The sequence below is a fragment of the Neodiprion virginianus genome, chromosome 6 (assembly GCF_021901495.1).
Source record: "Neodiprion virginianus isolate iyNeoVirg1 chromosome 6, iyNeoVirg1.1, whole genome shotgun sequence".
Taxonomy (NCBI): domain Eukaryota; kingdom Metazoa; phylum Arthropoda; class Insecta; order Hymenoptera; family Diprionidae; genus Neodiprion; species Neodiprion virginianus.
The window spans coordinates 6,714,292-6,732,806 of record NC_060882.1 but is presented as its reverse complement, the minus strand read 5'-3'; the positions used below and the strand labels follow the sequence as shown (position 1 = coordinate 6,732,806).

The 18,515-nt window shown below is 34.7% G+C and overlaps 3 protein-coding genes and 1 long non-coding RNA gene across 11 annotated transcripts in view; 2 read left to right on the top strand and 2 right to left on the bottom strand.

Annotated features, from left to right (window-relative positions):
- The window catches only part of LOC124307076 (hsc70-interacting protein-like), a 16,397-nt gene extending 15,755 nt beyond the window's left edge, over nt 1–642 (bottom strand). For 2 of the 3 annotated variants that reach the window (XR_006908740.1, XM_046768412.1), the window contains exon 1: nt 503–642. Coding sequence is in view for 1 of the 3 variants with exons in the window: in XM_046768412.1 (XP_046624368.1) it covers nt 503–556 (54 nt within the window). In the remaining 2 variants the exon portion in view is untranslated. Of the gene's footprint in view, nt 1–422 lie in introns of all 3 variants that reach the window. The other variant, XM_046768413.1, reaches the window with a different exon arrangement.
- Nucleotides 608–1,561, top strand: LOC124307080 (thioredoxin-like protein 4A). Its single transcript, XM_046768417.1, has 3 exons — nt 608–814; nt 944–1,080; nt 1,169–1,561. The coding sequence occupies exons 1-3, from the start codon at nt 737–739 to the stop codon at nt 1,380–1,382; spliced, it is 429 nt and encodes a 142-aa protein (XP_046624373.1). The 5' UTR covers nt 608–736; the 3' UTR covers nt 1,383–1,561.
- On the bottom strand, nt 1,558–18,515 carry LOC124307069 (receptor-type tyrosine-protein phosphatase H). 6 transcript variants are annotated; one of them, XM_046768388.1, is made up of 25 exons: nt 17,082–18,515; nt 16,184–16,517; nt 11,305–11,627; nt 10,895–11,182; nt 10,531–10,812; nt 10,002–10,280; nt 9,600–9,878; nt 9,112–9,372; nt 8,695–9,027; nt 8,253–8,570; nt 7,824–8,162; nt 7,444–7,734; nt 7,153–7,359; nt 6,232–6,337; nt 4,827–5,053; nt 4,623–4,699; nt 4,399–4,533; nt 4,201–4,323; nt 3,921–4,069; nt 3,701–3,836; nt 3,492–3,558; nt 3,288–3,386; nt 2,605–2,709; nt 2,458–2,520; nt 1,558–2,362 (listed from the first exon to the last, which is right to left on the bottom strand). In XM_046768388.1, exons 3-25 carry the CDS (start codon nt 11,606–11,608, stop codon nt 2,238–2,240), a joined length of 4,593 nt encoding a protein of 1,530 aa, XP_046624344.1. In that variant the 5' UTR covers nt 11,609–11,627; nt 16,184–16,517; nt 17,082–18,515; the 3' UTR covers nt 1,558–2,237. The 6 variants fall into 6 exon arrangements, with proteins under 6 accessions (XP_046624344.1, XP_046624348.1, XP_046624350.1 ...); XM_046768392.1 differs by having other exon boundaries at nt 17,432–18,515; XM_046768394.1 differs by lacking the exon at nt 17,082–18,515 and having other exon boundaries at nt 1,558–2,358; nt 16,184–16,514.
- Nucleotides 8,565–9,230, top strand: LOC124307081 (uncharacterized). Its single transcript, XR_006908741.1, has 3 exons — nt 8,565–8,714; nt 8,833–9,015; nt 9,090–9,230. It is a non-coding gene; the product is annotated as an uncharacterized LOC124307081 (long non-coding RNA).

Genomic DNA, 18,515 nt, shown 5'->3' with positions numbered 1-18,515 from the left:
AACGTTGATGAGATTTTTCAACGATTTATATTGTCGTTTAACAGATCATTCATAATTGACATGTTTACCGAATAGTGTGTACAGCGAATCTAGAAAATTCCAATTGAAAAACCTTGACACATACGTACGCACGAATATTTGGTACCTATAAAAATCATTGTCCGAATGAACTAGGTGTCAAAATTACAAATGATCATCAATTTAGCACAGAGAAATGAATATTCAGAATAATCAAATATCGTCATAATATCACCAGGTCAACCGGTCTAACCGGCGTTGATAACAAACAGTCGTGACTCGTAGAAAATGCAGTCGTAACAAGATTCATAAGCCCGTATAAAAATTACAGCGTGAATGTAGACGGTTGAATCTCAAAAATACATTAATATTTTACAATTACGTGATTAAGCGTCGTTTATTACCTTGTTCAAGGTGCGATGCGCAGTACTTATTTTACTTCAATCACAACAAAATGTGCGAAAAAAAAACGTCAGCAACTCACCTTCTTGAAGGCAGTGGAAGGTTGGTGGCTATCGAATGCTACACACCGGCACATTTGAGAACGCAAACGCAGTTATCGTTGCAAGTTAACGCCGCTAGAGTCGCTAGTGCCTTGATGTGCTATATGTGTGCCACTGTAACTTGACGTTTCTGTACGTGTAAATATTTATTTTTCCCAGTTGTACGCAAATTGGGATTTAATTAATTACAAGAATAAATCAAACACCGTATAAAAATGTCGTATATGCTGGGTCACCTTCACAATGGGTGGCAAGTGGATCAGGCAATTTTATCAGAAGAGGACCGAGTGGTCGTAAGTTCACGTCATCATAACCTAAAAATTCAGTCGTATAAAATCGTATGTTAATTACATATAACTAAGTTTAGTTGCTCACTTTTTTTTTACATTTAATACGAACCGTCCTACTTCGATTTCTTTCAGGTGATCAGATTTGGCCACGATTGGGATCCAATGTGTATGAAAATGGATGAAGTCCTCTACAATATTGCAGAAAAAGTAAAAAACTTTGCAGTCATTTATCTAGTCGATATAACAGAGGTCCCAGACTTTAATAAAATGTAAGTATAACACTCTGCTGCTATAATATTTTCTTCAGTACTTCGCAAAGCTTCAGAATAATAACCACAGAATTTTTCTGAACTGTAGGTATGAGTTGTACGATCCATGCACGGTCATGTTCTTCTTCAGAAACAAGCATATAATGATTGATTTAGGCACTGGAAACAATAATAAAATCAATTGGACTTTAGAAGACAAACAGGAAATGATTGATATCATTGAAACGGTTTATCGGGGCGCTAGAAAAGGCAGAGGTTTGGTTGTTTCGCCAAAAGATTATTCAACAAAGTATCGTTATTAATTACATTATGCAGCAAAAAGATTTGAATATATGTTTCGAATATATGATGTTGTTTTACATTAAAACATAAATTAATCATCATTAGTCGTATACAGCTTAGGTATTATTTAACAGTTACAGAATGATGATGAATTTGTACCGTCACATGTAAATAAACTGAGATTTTTCATTTAAATTTATTTCTGGATCTGTCTTTATACCGCTTTTATGCCGTTTTTATACCAATTTAACGAAACTTAGCCGATACCTGGTAAAAATAGTTTAGCTCTATTCAAATCTTTTGTAATTATTTAATAAAAATATTAAACATCAGTTCCAAATATAGATTATCTTAACGTTAAACTATGTACAATATATTGATGCAATACATTTTCCACATCTTATCTACAAAGGCCACTGTTATTTCCATCAGCTTATTCAGTACGTCCAATAACGGAGTATAAAATTGTTAAAATTTTCATCTTTGGTACATTATTTGTGTATTATCACACTTGAATGATGGCACATCCTCAGTTGTAAGGACATAACAAAAAGTAACCAAGATTACCAATAAATAATAAAAATAACCATCGAAGCAATAAAACGCGACATAGCAACTTATGTTCCAATGTCCAGTTAGTTGTTTCAATTATGAGTATAAGTATAGTTAGAAACAAGATGGCAGTAAGAATTTCTTCATGAATTCAAATAATAAATACTCTCGAATGTAATTTGAAATGTGAAATGCAATGTACTGAATTTGTACAACATTCAGCTTTAACAATGGGTACCGAAAGATACAATACTGATTTAATACTTAAATCCAACTTGTAAGTAAACCCATACGTTTATCGTAATACACAGATCTCAAAAAGACTAGTCCATTCTCAGACCTAAAGGTCTTGCAAACTCTAGCAATACGTTCCTGTCCACACTGCCTCTGCTTGATATGGTATCTGGTGCTGGCTCAAAGATGGGATACTCATGGCTTCCATATCTGACTATGAAAAAAATTTGTCAACATTGTTTTATGAAAATTGTCCTGATACAAATTTTTTCCTTAGCTTAGGAATATTATTGAATTATTGATGCATACCTATCTCCATGCTAGGTGGAGCTTGAGTATTGATTGCGCTAGTCGATTTGGAATACCTCAACCCTGGAAGTTGATTGGAAACGTATGTCAGAAAATACTCCAAATATATTTTTATATAAAATGCTATAATAAGAAATATTGTATTACCAGTGCTCAGAGTGCTTAGTTGAGTACTATAAATTGGTCGATGAGCTGCGAACTCGTAAATCTGCTCCATAGAATCCATGGATGATGAAGGACTGATCTTTTTTACTGTAAAAACGAAAAATTTATCATTCAGACTAATTACCTGTTAGTAAATTAGAATTAAACTACTCTACTACAGTCAGCTATAATAAAAGGAAAACAAAAATTAATGGAACGTGTAAGCGTTTAATGATAGTCTTCCGAATTTTGAATGAAGCTAGAACGATTTGAAACTCCAAAACTGGCAAGATGTGAGGTTTGCATACACTACATGACAATACTGCTCTACAGGGCTTTTAAGGTTGTCTTATTCATTTAGCAAATACAAAACCATTACAACATTAGGACCATATAAACATTGGTATGTCCAAGCTGATTCAACTCGTGCTAGATAAAACTGAATCAAGATGAAAAATTCCTCAAAAAATGCTATAAGTGTAATAAAAACAAATTATAGTGAAAGGCGAATATGAAAACGTGTTCGGATAGATCATCGGTATACCTCAGCAACTTTAAATTGTTGATTACTTTCAGTTGAAAGAAGTATATCTGATAATATTCTCATCATACATATTAAATATAGGATATAAATTATTATGCTTAGCAAGGTTTATGGATGTTTGCGTGAGGCGACATCTACATACAAGTTTCGATGCTGTTGACAAGATTCGTATTTGAGTCTGTAATTGATTTTTTTTTCTTTGTGAGGTTCTCATATATCGGTTCAATAGGTGGCGGCTTAGCTGAAAGACAAGCAAAAGCATGAAAATTGTAACATACATACTAATTCAAACTAGTGGTATTTGAATACATACGGACGTTCATAATTCATTTTCTCTTTTACTCACCGAGCCGTGCTGGGTACGGATTATTTAAAGTTTGTCTGGTGCAATTGTAGATATAAGCATATTGACTCTGGGAAAAAAATTACGGCATGATTATTTTCATGATTTCTTATCCAATTTTCTTGCAATCCACTATCATGCTTTACAATCTATTTCAACAATTATTGAAGGCTTCTAAACTACTGGTCTGTAACTAAATCTCAATATCTCACCTCTGTTTGAACCATATTTATCCTATCTTTTCGCAAATTAAAAACTGTTCCGAATACGTCAAGCTTCTTGCTATCCCTTATTTGCTGTAACAGTATGTCTATAGCCATTAGGGTCCCGGTTCTACCTACTCCAGCACTGAAAGAACCAGAAGTTTTGTACACACGTTGGATGAAGATTATGGAATGGTGATTCAAGTAATAGAATATGAGGTAAGCATACCTGCAGTGAATCACAGCCACGCTTTTGCTTTCATTAATATGCCTTCGAACTATCTGACAAAACTGAATCATTGAATGAAAATCATCTGGGATACCGTGATCTGACCATTCTTTAAAATGCAAATGCATTAGCGTTCTCCTATCATTTCCCTGAAATCGGATAAATCAAGTTTCATAGGATTTTACATTATTAAGGAAACTTTTTGCATACCATCAAACATATCGAATCTTCAGAACAATATTTAAGAAATCAGTAGATGTTCAAGTATAATTATCCTCACCTTTTGCAAAACAATATTCCGTTGCGTGTAAAAAACAAAATCAAGTTGCGTGCTACACCTTATAGTTATATCTTCATATTCAAAGTGTTCCCTCATGTTTGGATAATATTGATGACACTTTTCCTGAAAAAGGAAATAGTACCTTTCAAATATATCGTTATGTTGGTAAATCTAATCGTACTCCATCATTCAACTTACTTTGCCTTTTTCCACTAGCTGTGTTACCATAACTATAACTTTCACGTTATATTGAAATATCATTCTCCAGAAATCATAAGTTGTTTCTTCCTTAGGACCTTGACTGGCAATGTATTCTACAGCTCCACTGTACCCCTGAAATATTGTATTTCAGATTGCAATTATAACGGAATATGTATAAAAATATAATAATGTATATGTGTAATTGATTCGTTTCAACTAACATGTATGAACGACGCGTTTATGTAGTCTGTGTTTGGGTCATTGTCAATAATCTCCAATTTGACTCTTGAAAAATCGTCTGAAATACACAATATGTCCAGTAAGTGCTACACTTGAAAAATAAATGTGTTATAATTATCTGAATACAAAATTCATAATTACAATTGGTTTAGTTTATTACACATTACACATATATTGAAACTCACATGGCAAAATGTCCGTGTATCGATTTTTTTTCCTATTAGCTTGCAGGCTTGCAACATTTGTTGACATTTGTAAGTCAACACTTAGAGTCTGTAGCAGCTGAAATTCGTTACTTAATTTTCCTGGATTTACACTCAGATCTTGACAGTGAATTTCAAATTTCTTTCTTGAAAATGGGTCAGGCACAGGAGACGTTTGTCCAATGGGATTCAAGGGATTTCTTATTATTCTGAAAGATAAAAATCAAAGTGTAGAGTAATGGATAAATCAAAATTACACATTCGTATAGTTATTTCACAGGTCAATGCTTCCTGACTCATCATTTTGAACACAAAATATAAAGCAACGATATTATAAGTAGTACCTTGAAACAATGTCAGATTTAAATTAGGTGGCTAAAAAATAACCCTGCGGTGTCGTTTGTGCACAAAAGCAACGATCTGACAGATATAATTAATATATTGTCATATCGGTGAAATAGGCCTAAATTTATTTATTTAGAAAATACACACAGAGATGATTTGGTGTTACTTTAAAGAAATTAAGTTGCAAGTTGTCTGTGCTATTTAAGTCTTGTGCTTGGTTTTTGTTTACAACACATATTTCACCTTCGTCGAACATATTTAAAAATATCCATGATTATGAACAATTGTTTTAGTTTAGTTCAACACTTTATGGTTTGAGATATCACCAACGGTGAATCCTTACAATCAGAATCATGTTGCTATTGTATATTCGTTGCTCAGTATAATACTGTCGCAGATTTACGAAATTGAATGACCTTGCTGAATTCAACTTACACAACAAACTACTGAGAGTCACAGAAGTAATATTGATTAATTTCTGAAAATATATACCTCGAGTTTGATATACATACGTACATAGAAGTATACATGTTGCTCGTACACTAGTGTAAGAACAAGGTAAAACTTTAAATTCAAGTTAATGTAATGTATATCTATAAGTATCTTGCTCGCAAGGCTACCAAGTACTGTAGTACTTAAAAACTGTAAAATTTCATCGGTATATTTGAATTACAACTGATAGAAACTTTGGTAAAAAAATTTCCATGTAAAACTATTGAAAAATGCTATGAAAAATTAGTTGTTAGTCGACTACTATACCATGTAAAATTTAAGAAAATGTACAACCACGTAAACTGGCATGTCAATAATACTTTCACTCGATAAGCTACGCAAATCTGACCTTGAACCGAAATCTAATCAACATTATTTTGTATACTTTTGCAACTAAACGTAATATGACCATGTCATGCAGAATTTTACATGGAATAGTAGTCCACTAACCACTAATTTTGAATAGCACTTTTCGACAGTTTCACAATAGAAATCTTCCCACCCGGAAAAGATTCACGAGGAAGAAACAATTACCAAATCGATTACTTACGCTTGCCAACTGCCTTTCCGCATAAGTAACATCATCAGAAATATTATTCCAAAAAACAATATTCCAGACACCACCCCAATCACCAAGCCCAAGTTAAATTCAGCTTCTAAAGTTACAAAAGAAAAACAAATAACAAGAGGAATTAGTAGAGTGATGAGTTTTACTAAGAGTACGTCTAGATATTCAAATGTTAACGTTACTAATCTCAGTAAAGGTTTTTGTTAGTATGCATAATTCAGCCATAAGTACATATTGAAGCTGGGTTCTGTTTTTTCAATTCACAGCTGAACAGCGCTACTAATCCACATTTGTTTAACATGTTCAATAGGAAGTTTCACAGTTAAAATTTTTTTTTCAGAGACATTACGGATCATTACAGAGAAATGCTACTGTTGACGCATCGTAAAAAAAATTTTATTTTTATCTGTATAATATTATTTCTTTTATATTTTACACAGAAATGCACTATGGCACATTTGGGACCCTTCTATATCAGCATTTCTCTGTGATGGACTTTATAGAATCTGTTCAGGCTATAATGGATTTTTTTGTAAAATATAATAGAGATAATATGTGTTTAAGGCGTGCGAATATCGATTTTTCACTTTCTTAAAAATCGTTTTCGCACACTCTATAACTGGTACTATAGTGCTCTGCAGTCTTTTAAAAGCTTCATTTCGGACCAAAAGCAAGCACTTTTTGCATACGCCCATAGGAAAATGAAAAAAAAAATTTCAATGTGCAATACCCTAATATACAAATATGAACAGCTATCAATTTGACCTGAATTTTGACGTTCCTAAAATCAAGATGACACACCCTCTATACTAATTTTAAACATCTGTACACTGAAGTGGTATTGTGCAGTGTCTACAACGTTATAAAAATAACTATCATCTTTAAGTGTAATAACTGTGTTACTCGTTATGACGATGATGGTTTCAGAATCTTGATATCCTCCATTGGTGAATGCACGCATACGAACTTCATACTTTAAATCGGATTGAAGTGGTCCATTGCAGTATGACGCCTCACGATTTGAGTTAGATGTTAATTTGGGGCATGTGAGATTTCCACCGAGCATAAATTTGATTGCTTTAATTTTCCCCGACTCCACAATATTATCTGCTGTTGAATAAATTTAAACCAACGAGTAAGATCACATGAGAAAACTTAGGCTACAAATTGTTTGAGCTCTGTGAAAGCGCTTACTTGAAGCAGGGTGCCATCTGACTGGGGTCGCTTGATAACTAACAACAGGATTGTAAGGCATAGCTTCTTGCCACAGAGTCGCATTTGGCCATTCACCACTACGTACATCCAATCTTCGACTAATTTGAGTACTTTGACCAATCTCTGATACCATTATAGCGTAATACTGGATTTCGCCATTTGTGTTTTCAAACAAAGGCAATAATACCCAGGCCGTACTCAAACTTCTCTGAGCTTTGTACGGGTCAATTTTTATTTGTGTCATGTACCAACTGCTTGGCAAAGGTGGAACTGATATGAAAACAGATTCACGGTTATAATGGAAACAGAAATAATTCAATATAAATGTATGAAATACAGTTAATTATCAGGAAACTTACTCCCAGCAGGATAAATCACACTGTAGTTAGTCAAGGGTCCTTTTTCAGAAACTCCCTTGACTTTGGTGGAGATTTGAAAAATATAACTGTACTCTGCTCGCAGCTGCCCAAAATTCATTGTAAACTTCGTATCTGCGTCGACGATTTCCGAAACGTTATAGGTACGGTTAAATTCGTGGTCATCGTATCCGTCCCTGGTTCCGCTTACATATACATTAAAGAATTCTATTTCTCCGTTTAATGAGCAAGGCAGTTGCCAGCTAAGAAATGTATCTAACACATCAATGTTGCTCGCATTTGTTTTATTTGAATATTCAACATTATTAACAGCACCAGGAACTGAAATAGTTGATTAATTTATTATTATTCCAAAAGCGAGGAATTACATAGCTGATGATAATGATATTAATAATCGTATCGCTTACTTACCTCCTGCAAGAGTTTGAAAACTGATATAATTGCTGTAATTCCCCCAACCAGCGTTAGTTCTTGCTTTGATACTTGCAGAATAATTTGAATAAGGTACAGCCTCTAAGTAAGCGTATGCAAGAGTTGTTCTGTTAATATCCGAAATATTTTTTGACGAGTCGTTGTAAATACAGAAACTAGGCTGAAGAAATAGTCGCTGCAATCCCAAAATTATCTCATATTCAATTAAATTTCCTGGAAGATAGTTAGGACTTTCCCAAACCAAATTAAACGTAGAACTTGTCAAATTAAGTGCTTCTAAACTAGGTGCAGATGGAACTGTGAAAAGAAAAGTGCATATTAGCATCGAGTAGGAGTAAAAGCTGATAGTCGCAACAACAGCGAGTGTACATTTTGATGGTTGCAAAAATGTAGAAACATAAAAATAGATAACGATGCTTACCATCTTCAGATGTTCTCACAGTTACGTTCTCTCCATTTACGCTTTGCCCAGCAGAGTTGACAGTCACTCCGTAGCATTCATAGTATGTGAAGGGACTGAGATTATAAAGTGTTACATTAATCGTCACATTGGTTCCAGAACTAAAAGTCGAAATGTCATCTGTAGAAAATCCGTTGACCAACTCATAGCCGCGTCCTTCACTTATTGTATAATTACAATAAGTTAGGACGGAAGTAAGACCACATTCGTTGTTGTCCCTGTCAATGTGCCAGCCGACTGAAATTGTGCTTTTAGTTACCCAGGGTACAATATCTTGCACTGGTGGGTCATCGACTGAAACAAAATTTGAACTTGAAGTTACCTACCATTTCGATAAATTACCACCTCAAGTGAAGTTTTCTTTTCAGTCCAACTCACCGCTTTCTTCAGTAGTGCCTTCAATAATACCAGACTCTCCCTCGTCACTCGTCCATACAGGGGTGATTTGAATGATGTATGATTTGCAGGCAATTAAATCAGATAGTGTAATATTCGTGTCTGTAATGGAATGTGTTGTCCCATTTAATATCATTACTTGATAATGGTTTACACACGTCGGTGCAGTTGATGGTGGTTCCCAAGAAACGTACAAGGAATATTGACCAGGCGTTACTGTCATTGACGTCGGTATTCCAGGTGCTATAATGAAAGGAAAGGACAATGTTCAATTAACGTAAATTTGATCTAGATAATAGAAAAATGTTTACAAATTTCAATTACATCGTAATGTGAGTTAAGAGACAAAAATTTCAGGTTTTCTATACGAGCATCATACTTTTTCTTGTTCAACTTTCAACACAGAATAAAGAAATGTATTACTGAGATACTGTCTTACTATTATTAACAAGCAGATAAATTATACCTACTGACATATGAGGTTGTAGCAGTTGTATTGGCTGTATGAGATGAACCAACAAATCCGATGGCGTTGACGGTAAATGTGTAGGTCAGACATGGATCGAGACTGGTAGCGTTATAGAATACATCACGAGTACGGTTTTCGGTACAATTGTTATCGTTACAAATACTGATATTGTAATTTAGAATACAGGTTGGATTTAAACTGGGTTCGGACCAAGTTAAATACACCGAGTACCCAGTTACATTCTGGGATGGTGCAGCCAGGCCACTCACTTCGCCTGGAGCTGTGAATCAAAATAAAAATACCTAGGTGTAATTATAGACTAGAATTTTAAGTATTTCTAAGGTCCAGTCCAAAATTTGTATAATTACTTGGTGCTAATTATCAAGATATAAATCATGCATACCGAGATACGTGGTTCGTGCCGTTTCTGTCGCTGATTCTGATGAATGGTTAGATCCAACTGCACTGACGTTAAACGTGTAACTCCGGCATGGGCTGAGACTAGTTGCGTTGTAGAATAAACTCGTGGTTACGTCTTCTGTACAATTGTTTTCGTAACACGTATCAACTTTGTAGTATAAAACACAAGTTGGATTTAAAGATGGTTCTGACCATGTTAAATATATCGAGGACTCAGTGATGTTCTGCGTTAGTACAGTCAAATTCCTCACCGCGCCTGGAGCTGTAAATCAAAACAAGAAATTGTCAAATCAAACAGTACAATAACTAACTGCCCCAGATACTGTAAATATAATGGTAAAAGTTTGTCGTATATCAAAGAGTTCGGGAGTTTTTTGATTAATTCATATTACTAAGCATCTCTTTATTTGTTAACAGTATATTCATAAGATTCTTTTGAAAAACTGTTGGAAAAGTAATAGAGAAATTATGAATAGTGGTATCTGTAAGTAATACTCTGTATTTCAACTTACTGGAAGCTGATGTTTCGCCGTTAATACGAGAAGCAGTTCCGTAGTTATCGTTTGTACTGATAGGAGTTACTTGTACGGTATACATCGTGCAAGCTGATAAGTTGCTAAAAGTATAGAACGTTACTTCGCTCGAGGCATTTGCTAAATTTTCGACAAAATCACCCTCTGCTGTTACGTTGACGAGGTAATACTTCAAGCAAGACAGATTGTCCGGAGGATCCCACGTAACGTTCAGCCCATACTCAAGTGGTTCGACATCCAAATTATTCACCTGCGGTATTTCTGTAATAATTGTCATTTGAAAAAAATTTAATAAACACGACTCTCTCACTCCATATTTAATACCCATTAATTACACACTTACGCGATTCGGTGGTGCTGCCTGTAACAGTTATTGCGTTACTGACATTTCCATTTTCTCCAACTACCACTACGCTGATTACGTATGACGTACACGATGTTAGATTTGAGATGACGTACTCTGAGGCAGGTGAATATACGGTATCATAATCGAAATCGTCACTAGATTCTGAATTCCATGTTATGTTATACAGTTGTATACACTCTTCGCTGGATACCACAGGTGACCAACTCAAAGTAAGGCTACTGTACGTGCTCGATACTGTTAAGTTTTGTACAGAGTTTGGCGTGTCTGAAACAATAAGATTCGTAAAATATTGTATAAATGGAGTCGACATTTGTAAGCCATTACAGCTGTATAATGTTGTTTCAAGATCTCTAATGTTATAAATGTAAAATGGGGTGATTGTAAACCTGTACAATTGACTTCAGAGCTCGTTCCATTTGTCAAAGTAGTCGAGTTATCGGTAGTATCGTCAATCAATCGAGTTTCCGAATTTTTAGTAGTGCTAAAATAGTCAACTGTTGTATCTGGTTCCACGTTCACAGTTGGTGACACCGACGAATACTCGGATTCATAATCGTTCGATGAAATTGTATTTTCGGAAAATTCTGCGTCATTCTGACGAGTCTCTGCTACAGTTTTTCCTCCATTTTCGAAAGAATATAAGAGGTAAAACGTGCAGAGAACCAATTTGATATTTTTTCTTGGTATCATCTTCGTACGCAGTTAAAACCTGCAAAGACAATGATTGACAATAAAACATCCGTGTTGAACTATATTAGAAAATAACTAAAAGATATTCGAAACGATTCAAAAATCATAGAGATCATTTTACTATTTCTACAACCAGGAAAACCCATGGTATTTGATAGATAATAAAGTTGATAAAAATAATTGAATGACTTTACAAGGTATTCCAAATGGAAAAAAGGACCGCTTGTGTTATTCTCTCCTCTTACTCCCCCCTCAAATGTAATAAACTTGTTATAACAGCTCTATATTCATTGACAATTGGATGTATCTTAAAAATGTACAATCCGAGCATGTTGATAAATATTTGGATATGTATAAATATAGGTGTATCAATAGTAAACTGAGCCCGGAAGTATAATAGGAGTGCATGTGAAGCAATTGTTTGCATCAAGTGTCTTGGATGATGATACTAATTATCGTCAACTGCACGTTCCGACATTCATCCCGAGCATTTGCGGTGCACAAGAAATTAAAATTTAAGTGAATCTATTTAACGAATTACGACACAATTAAGATGAAAGAAACGCTGCAGAAGTTTTCGGTAAAACTTAATAATATACAATGTTGAGTCGAGGCAACGGGATATCCTCCGATTGATAAATTTCTAATGGTTTCGATTGAACGCATGCACGGTATCCACCAAGGTATTATTTTCCAAACGGTAGTAGCAGTTTTATCAGATAAAGCGATTAAAAGTATATCATTATCCCATGAGTAATGGGATATTTATTACGCCATTTCAGTAATGATTCGGCTTCTGCAGGATATTTTAGTATTTTGCTCATGACGAGTATGTGTCGCAATACTGCACAAGACCGGTAAGCACAACTTTATTTTTTTTAAATATGTTCCTACGTGATACAAGTGGAGAAAAATTTTAACAACCGTATACTAAAAGTACGTGTTCAATTTTTTATTTTCTTTTCTTCAACCTAATTCGGTTACAGAGGTCTCTGTTATCAGCTCTTTCCTCATAGTCCACCGTAACAATTATAATAGTTAAGACAAATAAATAATTGAATACAGAACACAGGGAAACTTATTCAATGCTTGAGCGAATCGATTGCACTGTCAATCCACAAAACATACCTTTGTGTTAACTCTAAATTGAAAAGTATGTGAATTTAGAAGCGAATAGAATCCATGGTAAAAGTCAACAGATATATTATATTGTGTACAGGTATAATACATCAGGTATAATGGGGAGAAATAAAAATCTCGTTAAGAAAAAATGAATTTTCTTTAAGCGTTTGATACGAAGTCAATAATTATTTCAATCCAAAAATGATCAATCAACCTGAGATACCAATTTGCAGTATAATTCTGATGGCAAGTAGAACTTTTCAAGTATAATATCGATTATATCTCGGAAGAACTTCGCGCCAAAAAATTATCGAGAAGGTTCAAACACCAGCTCCAGAAATGTTGAAACATCGGTAGAAGAAATGCAACCTCTGATTAATAGTGTTAACGAGACAAAACGTAGTGATGAAAAGGCTTTGGATTTTGTACAAGCATGGTTTTTTTTTCTCGTGAAAATAAATGAATCGATTCGTAAATAAAAAAGAAGTTGTTAAAAATTTAACGTGTAAAGTATTATAGTGGCAGTGTCGGTGCTCTGACCACATGTTAATAAATCAGTAAATGTGAAAGTCGAAAATGCGTGAACATTTTTAGCCTAATCTAATCGCGATTTTAGATAGGACATTAACAACCGCTGCAGATTATTGGACCGTTGCGTTGCTCGTCGTTATACGGCATTATTAGTATGTAACCATATGCATAGTTGTATAGATATTGTAGAAATTAATAAAGCTAGACGATTTACCTACATAGAGTGTATTATTTACTGTTGTGAGAAATTATTGAATTATAGTAAAAGTTTACGAACCTGTGGTAATGTTTGCCGATATATAATCTTAAAACAACTGTGTAAAACCGATCATATTTTACAGATTGAAAATAAAGCGTATTTTCATCGTAAGATTGTCTATAAACTCGACTAATATAGGACTTGGCGATATTTAAAAAATTTATTATCTTGACAACAGAATAATGATTATTTGTACTCACAAGACGTGCTTTTACTAGTTAATACACTTGACACAGAACTCCATTTTTATCGAGGAAGCGGATGAAGGCGTGTTTTTAAATTTAGCCTTTTATAACGTGTATTTCTTGTGCACTGCTCTGCAGACTCACATCACTATACTTTTAATTTAAACCGTAATTACCGCACGGGATATGACAAAGCGCAGTAGACGTAAATATAAACTTGTCAAATTGACTTTCATCAGCAATATTCAGTGAAAGTTTTACGTGATGCTGATTTTACAAAAGATCATAGCGTTACTGCACATAGATTTATTGCATTATATTACTTCTGTCCCGCACTGTCAAAGTATTCAAATAACCGCCACAATTATCGAACGAAATTTCAATATCATAGATACACAAGTACTATCAAATATAGATACAACTGTACATGCAGTTATCAATATGGGTCACAGGAAGACGCTCAACAATCAAATATTCATTAAAACATCGTCATCTTTGTTCCTCAGAATGTAAGGAAACTGTTGTTTGGTTGTATTAAAATAACGTGATTATAATTGTTCTAAAAAAAAGTGGTACCAATGCTTTGGATATTCGAATTAACAAGATGAATTGTATAAGGATTGCAGTTCGATCGTTAACGGTGGTCAAATTCAAGTCATTTCAGGACTACAAAGCGACGTACATACATTTAATACAAAAGTAATCTCGACTTGTTTGTTTCATTGTTCATCCAGAGCATAATTCACTTTCTCATATCAGTCTCGTGACGTCAAAAACTTTGATTACCAAAATATTCACTTAAATTATCTGCAGATAGATTTTGACATTTTTCAGACAAATTTTATGAGTTCTCCGGCAATAGAATGCCAATACGGAAATAATCATACAATGAAAATAAATTTAACAACGACTTGTCGCAATTCAAGGGGGAAAGTAAGTACGCGGAGAGATAGAAATTAAATATCGCGAACCGTCGATTCTCGCTGACGAATCGTCACTGACAATTTTCCGCCTCTGGGGTTTTGTTGTTATCTCCGATAAGAACGGTTCAACGTGTCTTATGTCGTCCGGTTAACAATCTACATATGGATGTATCATGGAATAACATAATACAATAACATATCCTTGCGATTATTTTTATACACGATTTCATCATCTCCAGTTAGCTGTCACTTTCAATATCTATCTTACACATGCATTTATGTGGTAATTGTGTTTTTGAAAAATTACTGCGAAAAGATTTCTCAAACAGGGGCGTTCGCATTGAATTAGAACCGCGGATATAAAACGCCTTGCAATAAATCCAATGCTCCGTAAATCGTAATTGTAAGAAAATTTCTTACATACGCGTTACCGGCACAGTTCCAGCTGCTTCGGTGAATCAGATTTATCTTTTGTAAATTTGATTTCTACATATGACAAACCGATAACGATCGCATACCCGCGCGTATCGTTGGGTAGCGGAGGAATTGACGGTGACAAAAAAAAAAAACGCATTACCAGAGGTGTATAAAAACATGCGCAATCGGTGGTAAATCAGCGTGTTTATATCAGACCCGATTACCTGCACAAACGATGTACATACATACGTACGTTAAAGTTTTCTTATCGGAATCCGACAGATATAATATACATAGGTATGATGTACAATATTTTTTGCGGCTGTTCAGAGGAATGTGTATCCATCACCTTAAATCGCTTAAATTCTATGCTTATTATCGTATGATTCAAAATAAAAAAAAAAATTTTTTCAAATAAAAGCATAATCGTATATTATACTTTGTAAGCCTCTCTCTCTCTCTCTCTCTCTCTCTCTCTCTCTCTCTCTCTCTCTCTCTCTCTCTCTCTCTCTCTCTCTCTCTCTTACTCTTGAATAAGTCTGTATGAAAACATGTATCTACAATGTATTATATCTTTTTTATCTGCATCCCGGAATTGGTATTGGTTTTTGCTAACTGATATAATAAGTGTCTCCTTTGTTTTCAAGCTTTGAAAAACTCCGTTTGCGACAAACGAGTCACAATTCTATATCGGGTAACTCATTGTTGCAACGGTGACGAAGCAGTAAAATTGTAGACAGAAAACTTTAAATATACTACATACATAAGTTGGTATGCCACCTTTTTAATGAGCCCGTACGTTCTAAACACGAGACGACTCGAAGCGGCAAATAGCTTTGAATAATTGTTATTGACGCTCTTCAACGTTGTTGGAATTATTGAATCAATGCTATCTACTGTGCGACGGTTGGTTGATAACATATGAATGTATATGCAACCGTACATTTAATTAAGGGGCTTAAGATTGTTATTATCATTATTATTATTATGTTTTTTTTCGTTACTTTTATGATTAATTTCCACATTCTCTCTCTCTCTCTCTCTCACTCACTCTCCTTCATTTTCTCACAAAAATCATCACCGATAAAACGGTTCGTACTAATAGAATCTGGATAGAAATATTTTTTTCAACTCTTACCACGATCGCGTGTGAATTTTCGAATATGATAAATGATGTGACGGTGCAAGCTTGATGTTGACTTTCAGACTTTCTTGCAACCTGCAGTCTGTAGGTATAGGCGTCTTGATATTTGTTAGATGACTGACCTCCGCGCGTGCAATGTTACACGCGTTGCTTGTCTGTGCGGAATGTCTTTTTGTTTTTTTCCCTCTTTCGGTAACTTTAAACCCTTAGCAGCGTGGCTTGAAAATGCTTCAGATAGCATTTAACTTCCAATCAAATATCCTCGTCATTTCCTTCCAAAAACATAAAATCGTATCTCGCCAATTCGATGGGATATATGTATATTTATCTGAAATCACACGTACGCACCACACGTTGACAATTTTTTAGTTAACAAACTTTTTTTTTTTTTAATTTTTACATTCAACTATCACGTTACAATATTACCTTTCGTCTATTCCCTACCTTACCTAACAATTATTATTCAATTACCATTCAACAATCGGTTTAATCTAAGCTGATGGAAAGCAATTACAACAGTTCGATGAAACGAGTACAGAACTTCAATTGTAATAATTCCTGATTTTTGTCGAGTATTTTTCGCGTTAAGAATAAATTCCACTTGTTTCTGATTTTATTCTTTTGTAGAATAATTTATACGTCAAAGCGTAATATTAACCGCGTAACGCTAGCCGTGTTAACATAAAGTCGCGTTGAAAAATCACTATACTTTACTCGTATCGGACCGAATTTTATTTGTTCAAAAGTAGCAAAATATTATGACTTTACTGACCCAACCCGCATCTAATTACAAATTCCTTCAGTTTCCTTAAATTCGAAATTTAAAACCACGAAAACATTTCCATTAAGAATTCCCACTGGTTTGAAACAATTATTTTTTAATTACCGGTACCTTCTCAATTACGTCGAATAAATAAATTCCCTCATTTTCAAAAGAAGTCGACACCCCGAACACCGTGGTTGGAATATCAGACTCATAATTTTAATTACCGTAAAAAAGTTGGCATAGGTAAAAAAAAAGAAAAGAAAAGAAAAAACAATTAAAAGCACATCATTATTCACAATTCACACTAAAGAACCACTGACGTACGATCACAGACGTAGGTGATAATTGTCAAAAAAAATATCGAGGTAAAAATAGCGAAGTAAAAACAAGCTGTCAATGCCGTACATATACAGGCACCGCGTAAAACTTAAACTGTACTAATTGTCAGACATAACAGAGTAGTAAAATTAACGGACCGCGGTGAATCGGTAAAGCAATGTTGACGGTTCTAAGCCGGAACAGCGACTGCCCGAGGTCTGAGGAACCAAAGCCATGTGCTTTGACGAAGCAGGATATCGCGAGAGACACCCTCCCACAAAGCGTTGGGATCAAAAATAGCATGTCTATGGTGATCTTCGGTGAGAATATGTATGGATGCATAGAATACACCATACACCGGGCCCTACCACCCTGCAGGGTCCGGTCCCACGAAAGACAGAGACATCATCCGCTATCCCTTCGTATCCCGTGTCTCGCGTCGGGACACCTGCTTCTTTATTTATAAAGACGCGCTCGGGACCTCGGAGAGATCCTTTACCGTCGACAAAGCTTGTGATCGATTTTATTTTAGTGATTCAGATAATAAAATGTGTTTATTATATATATATATTTGCTAATATTTTTCGAATTACACAAAGATTAGTGCTTTTAACACGAAGAGTGAATTAAGTAAATACTTTGCTTCGTAAAATAAAAGAAAATATTCACAGCACCCTAAGGCGAACGGGATATGTTGTACTATAAACGCCCACCGTGAACCAGCATCAGGTTTTATGCAAGAGGAGAACTTCTCGACGGTTCAAGTGCTCCTTCGCATCTGGCGACGGCATGTTGCACGTTTGTAATTATTTTTGTATCAATAGGGCGCTTAAAAAGTTCCGGGTTCAAGTTCCGGTTCAGAGAATTAATTACGTCACAAAGTTTTTATTCTAATTACAATATGAAAACATATAAATTAAATCAAATCTCGTAACTCGACGGGCTTCTTTTTGAAAGAATATCACTCGTACGGGCAAACTTTGACATTTTTTGAACGCAGCAAATACGTGTTTGAGAGTAAAATGTTACCCAAGTCTTTTTTTTTTAAATTCAACAGCAAAACTTCGAGACATTTACTCTAAAAAGCATATGCCACATGATGTAATATTATAATAATCATGAACTACCGAAACAAAGAGTATAATAAAAGAAAACGGCGATCAGAACTTGAAATCTCAATAAACGAGTGATGATGAATTTGTTCCACGAAAATGATATGGTCATTTCGACGCAAAATTTTCA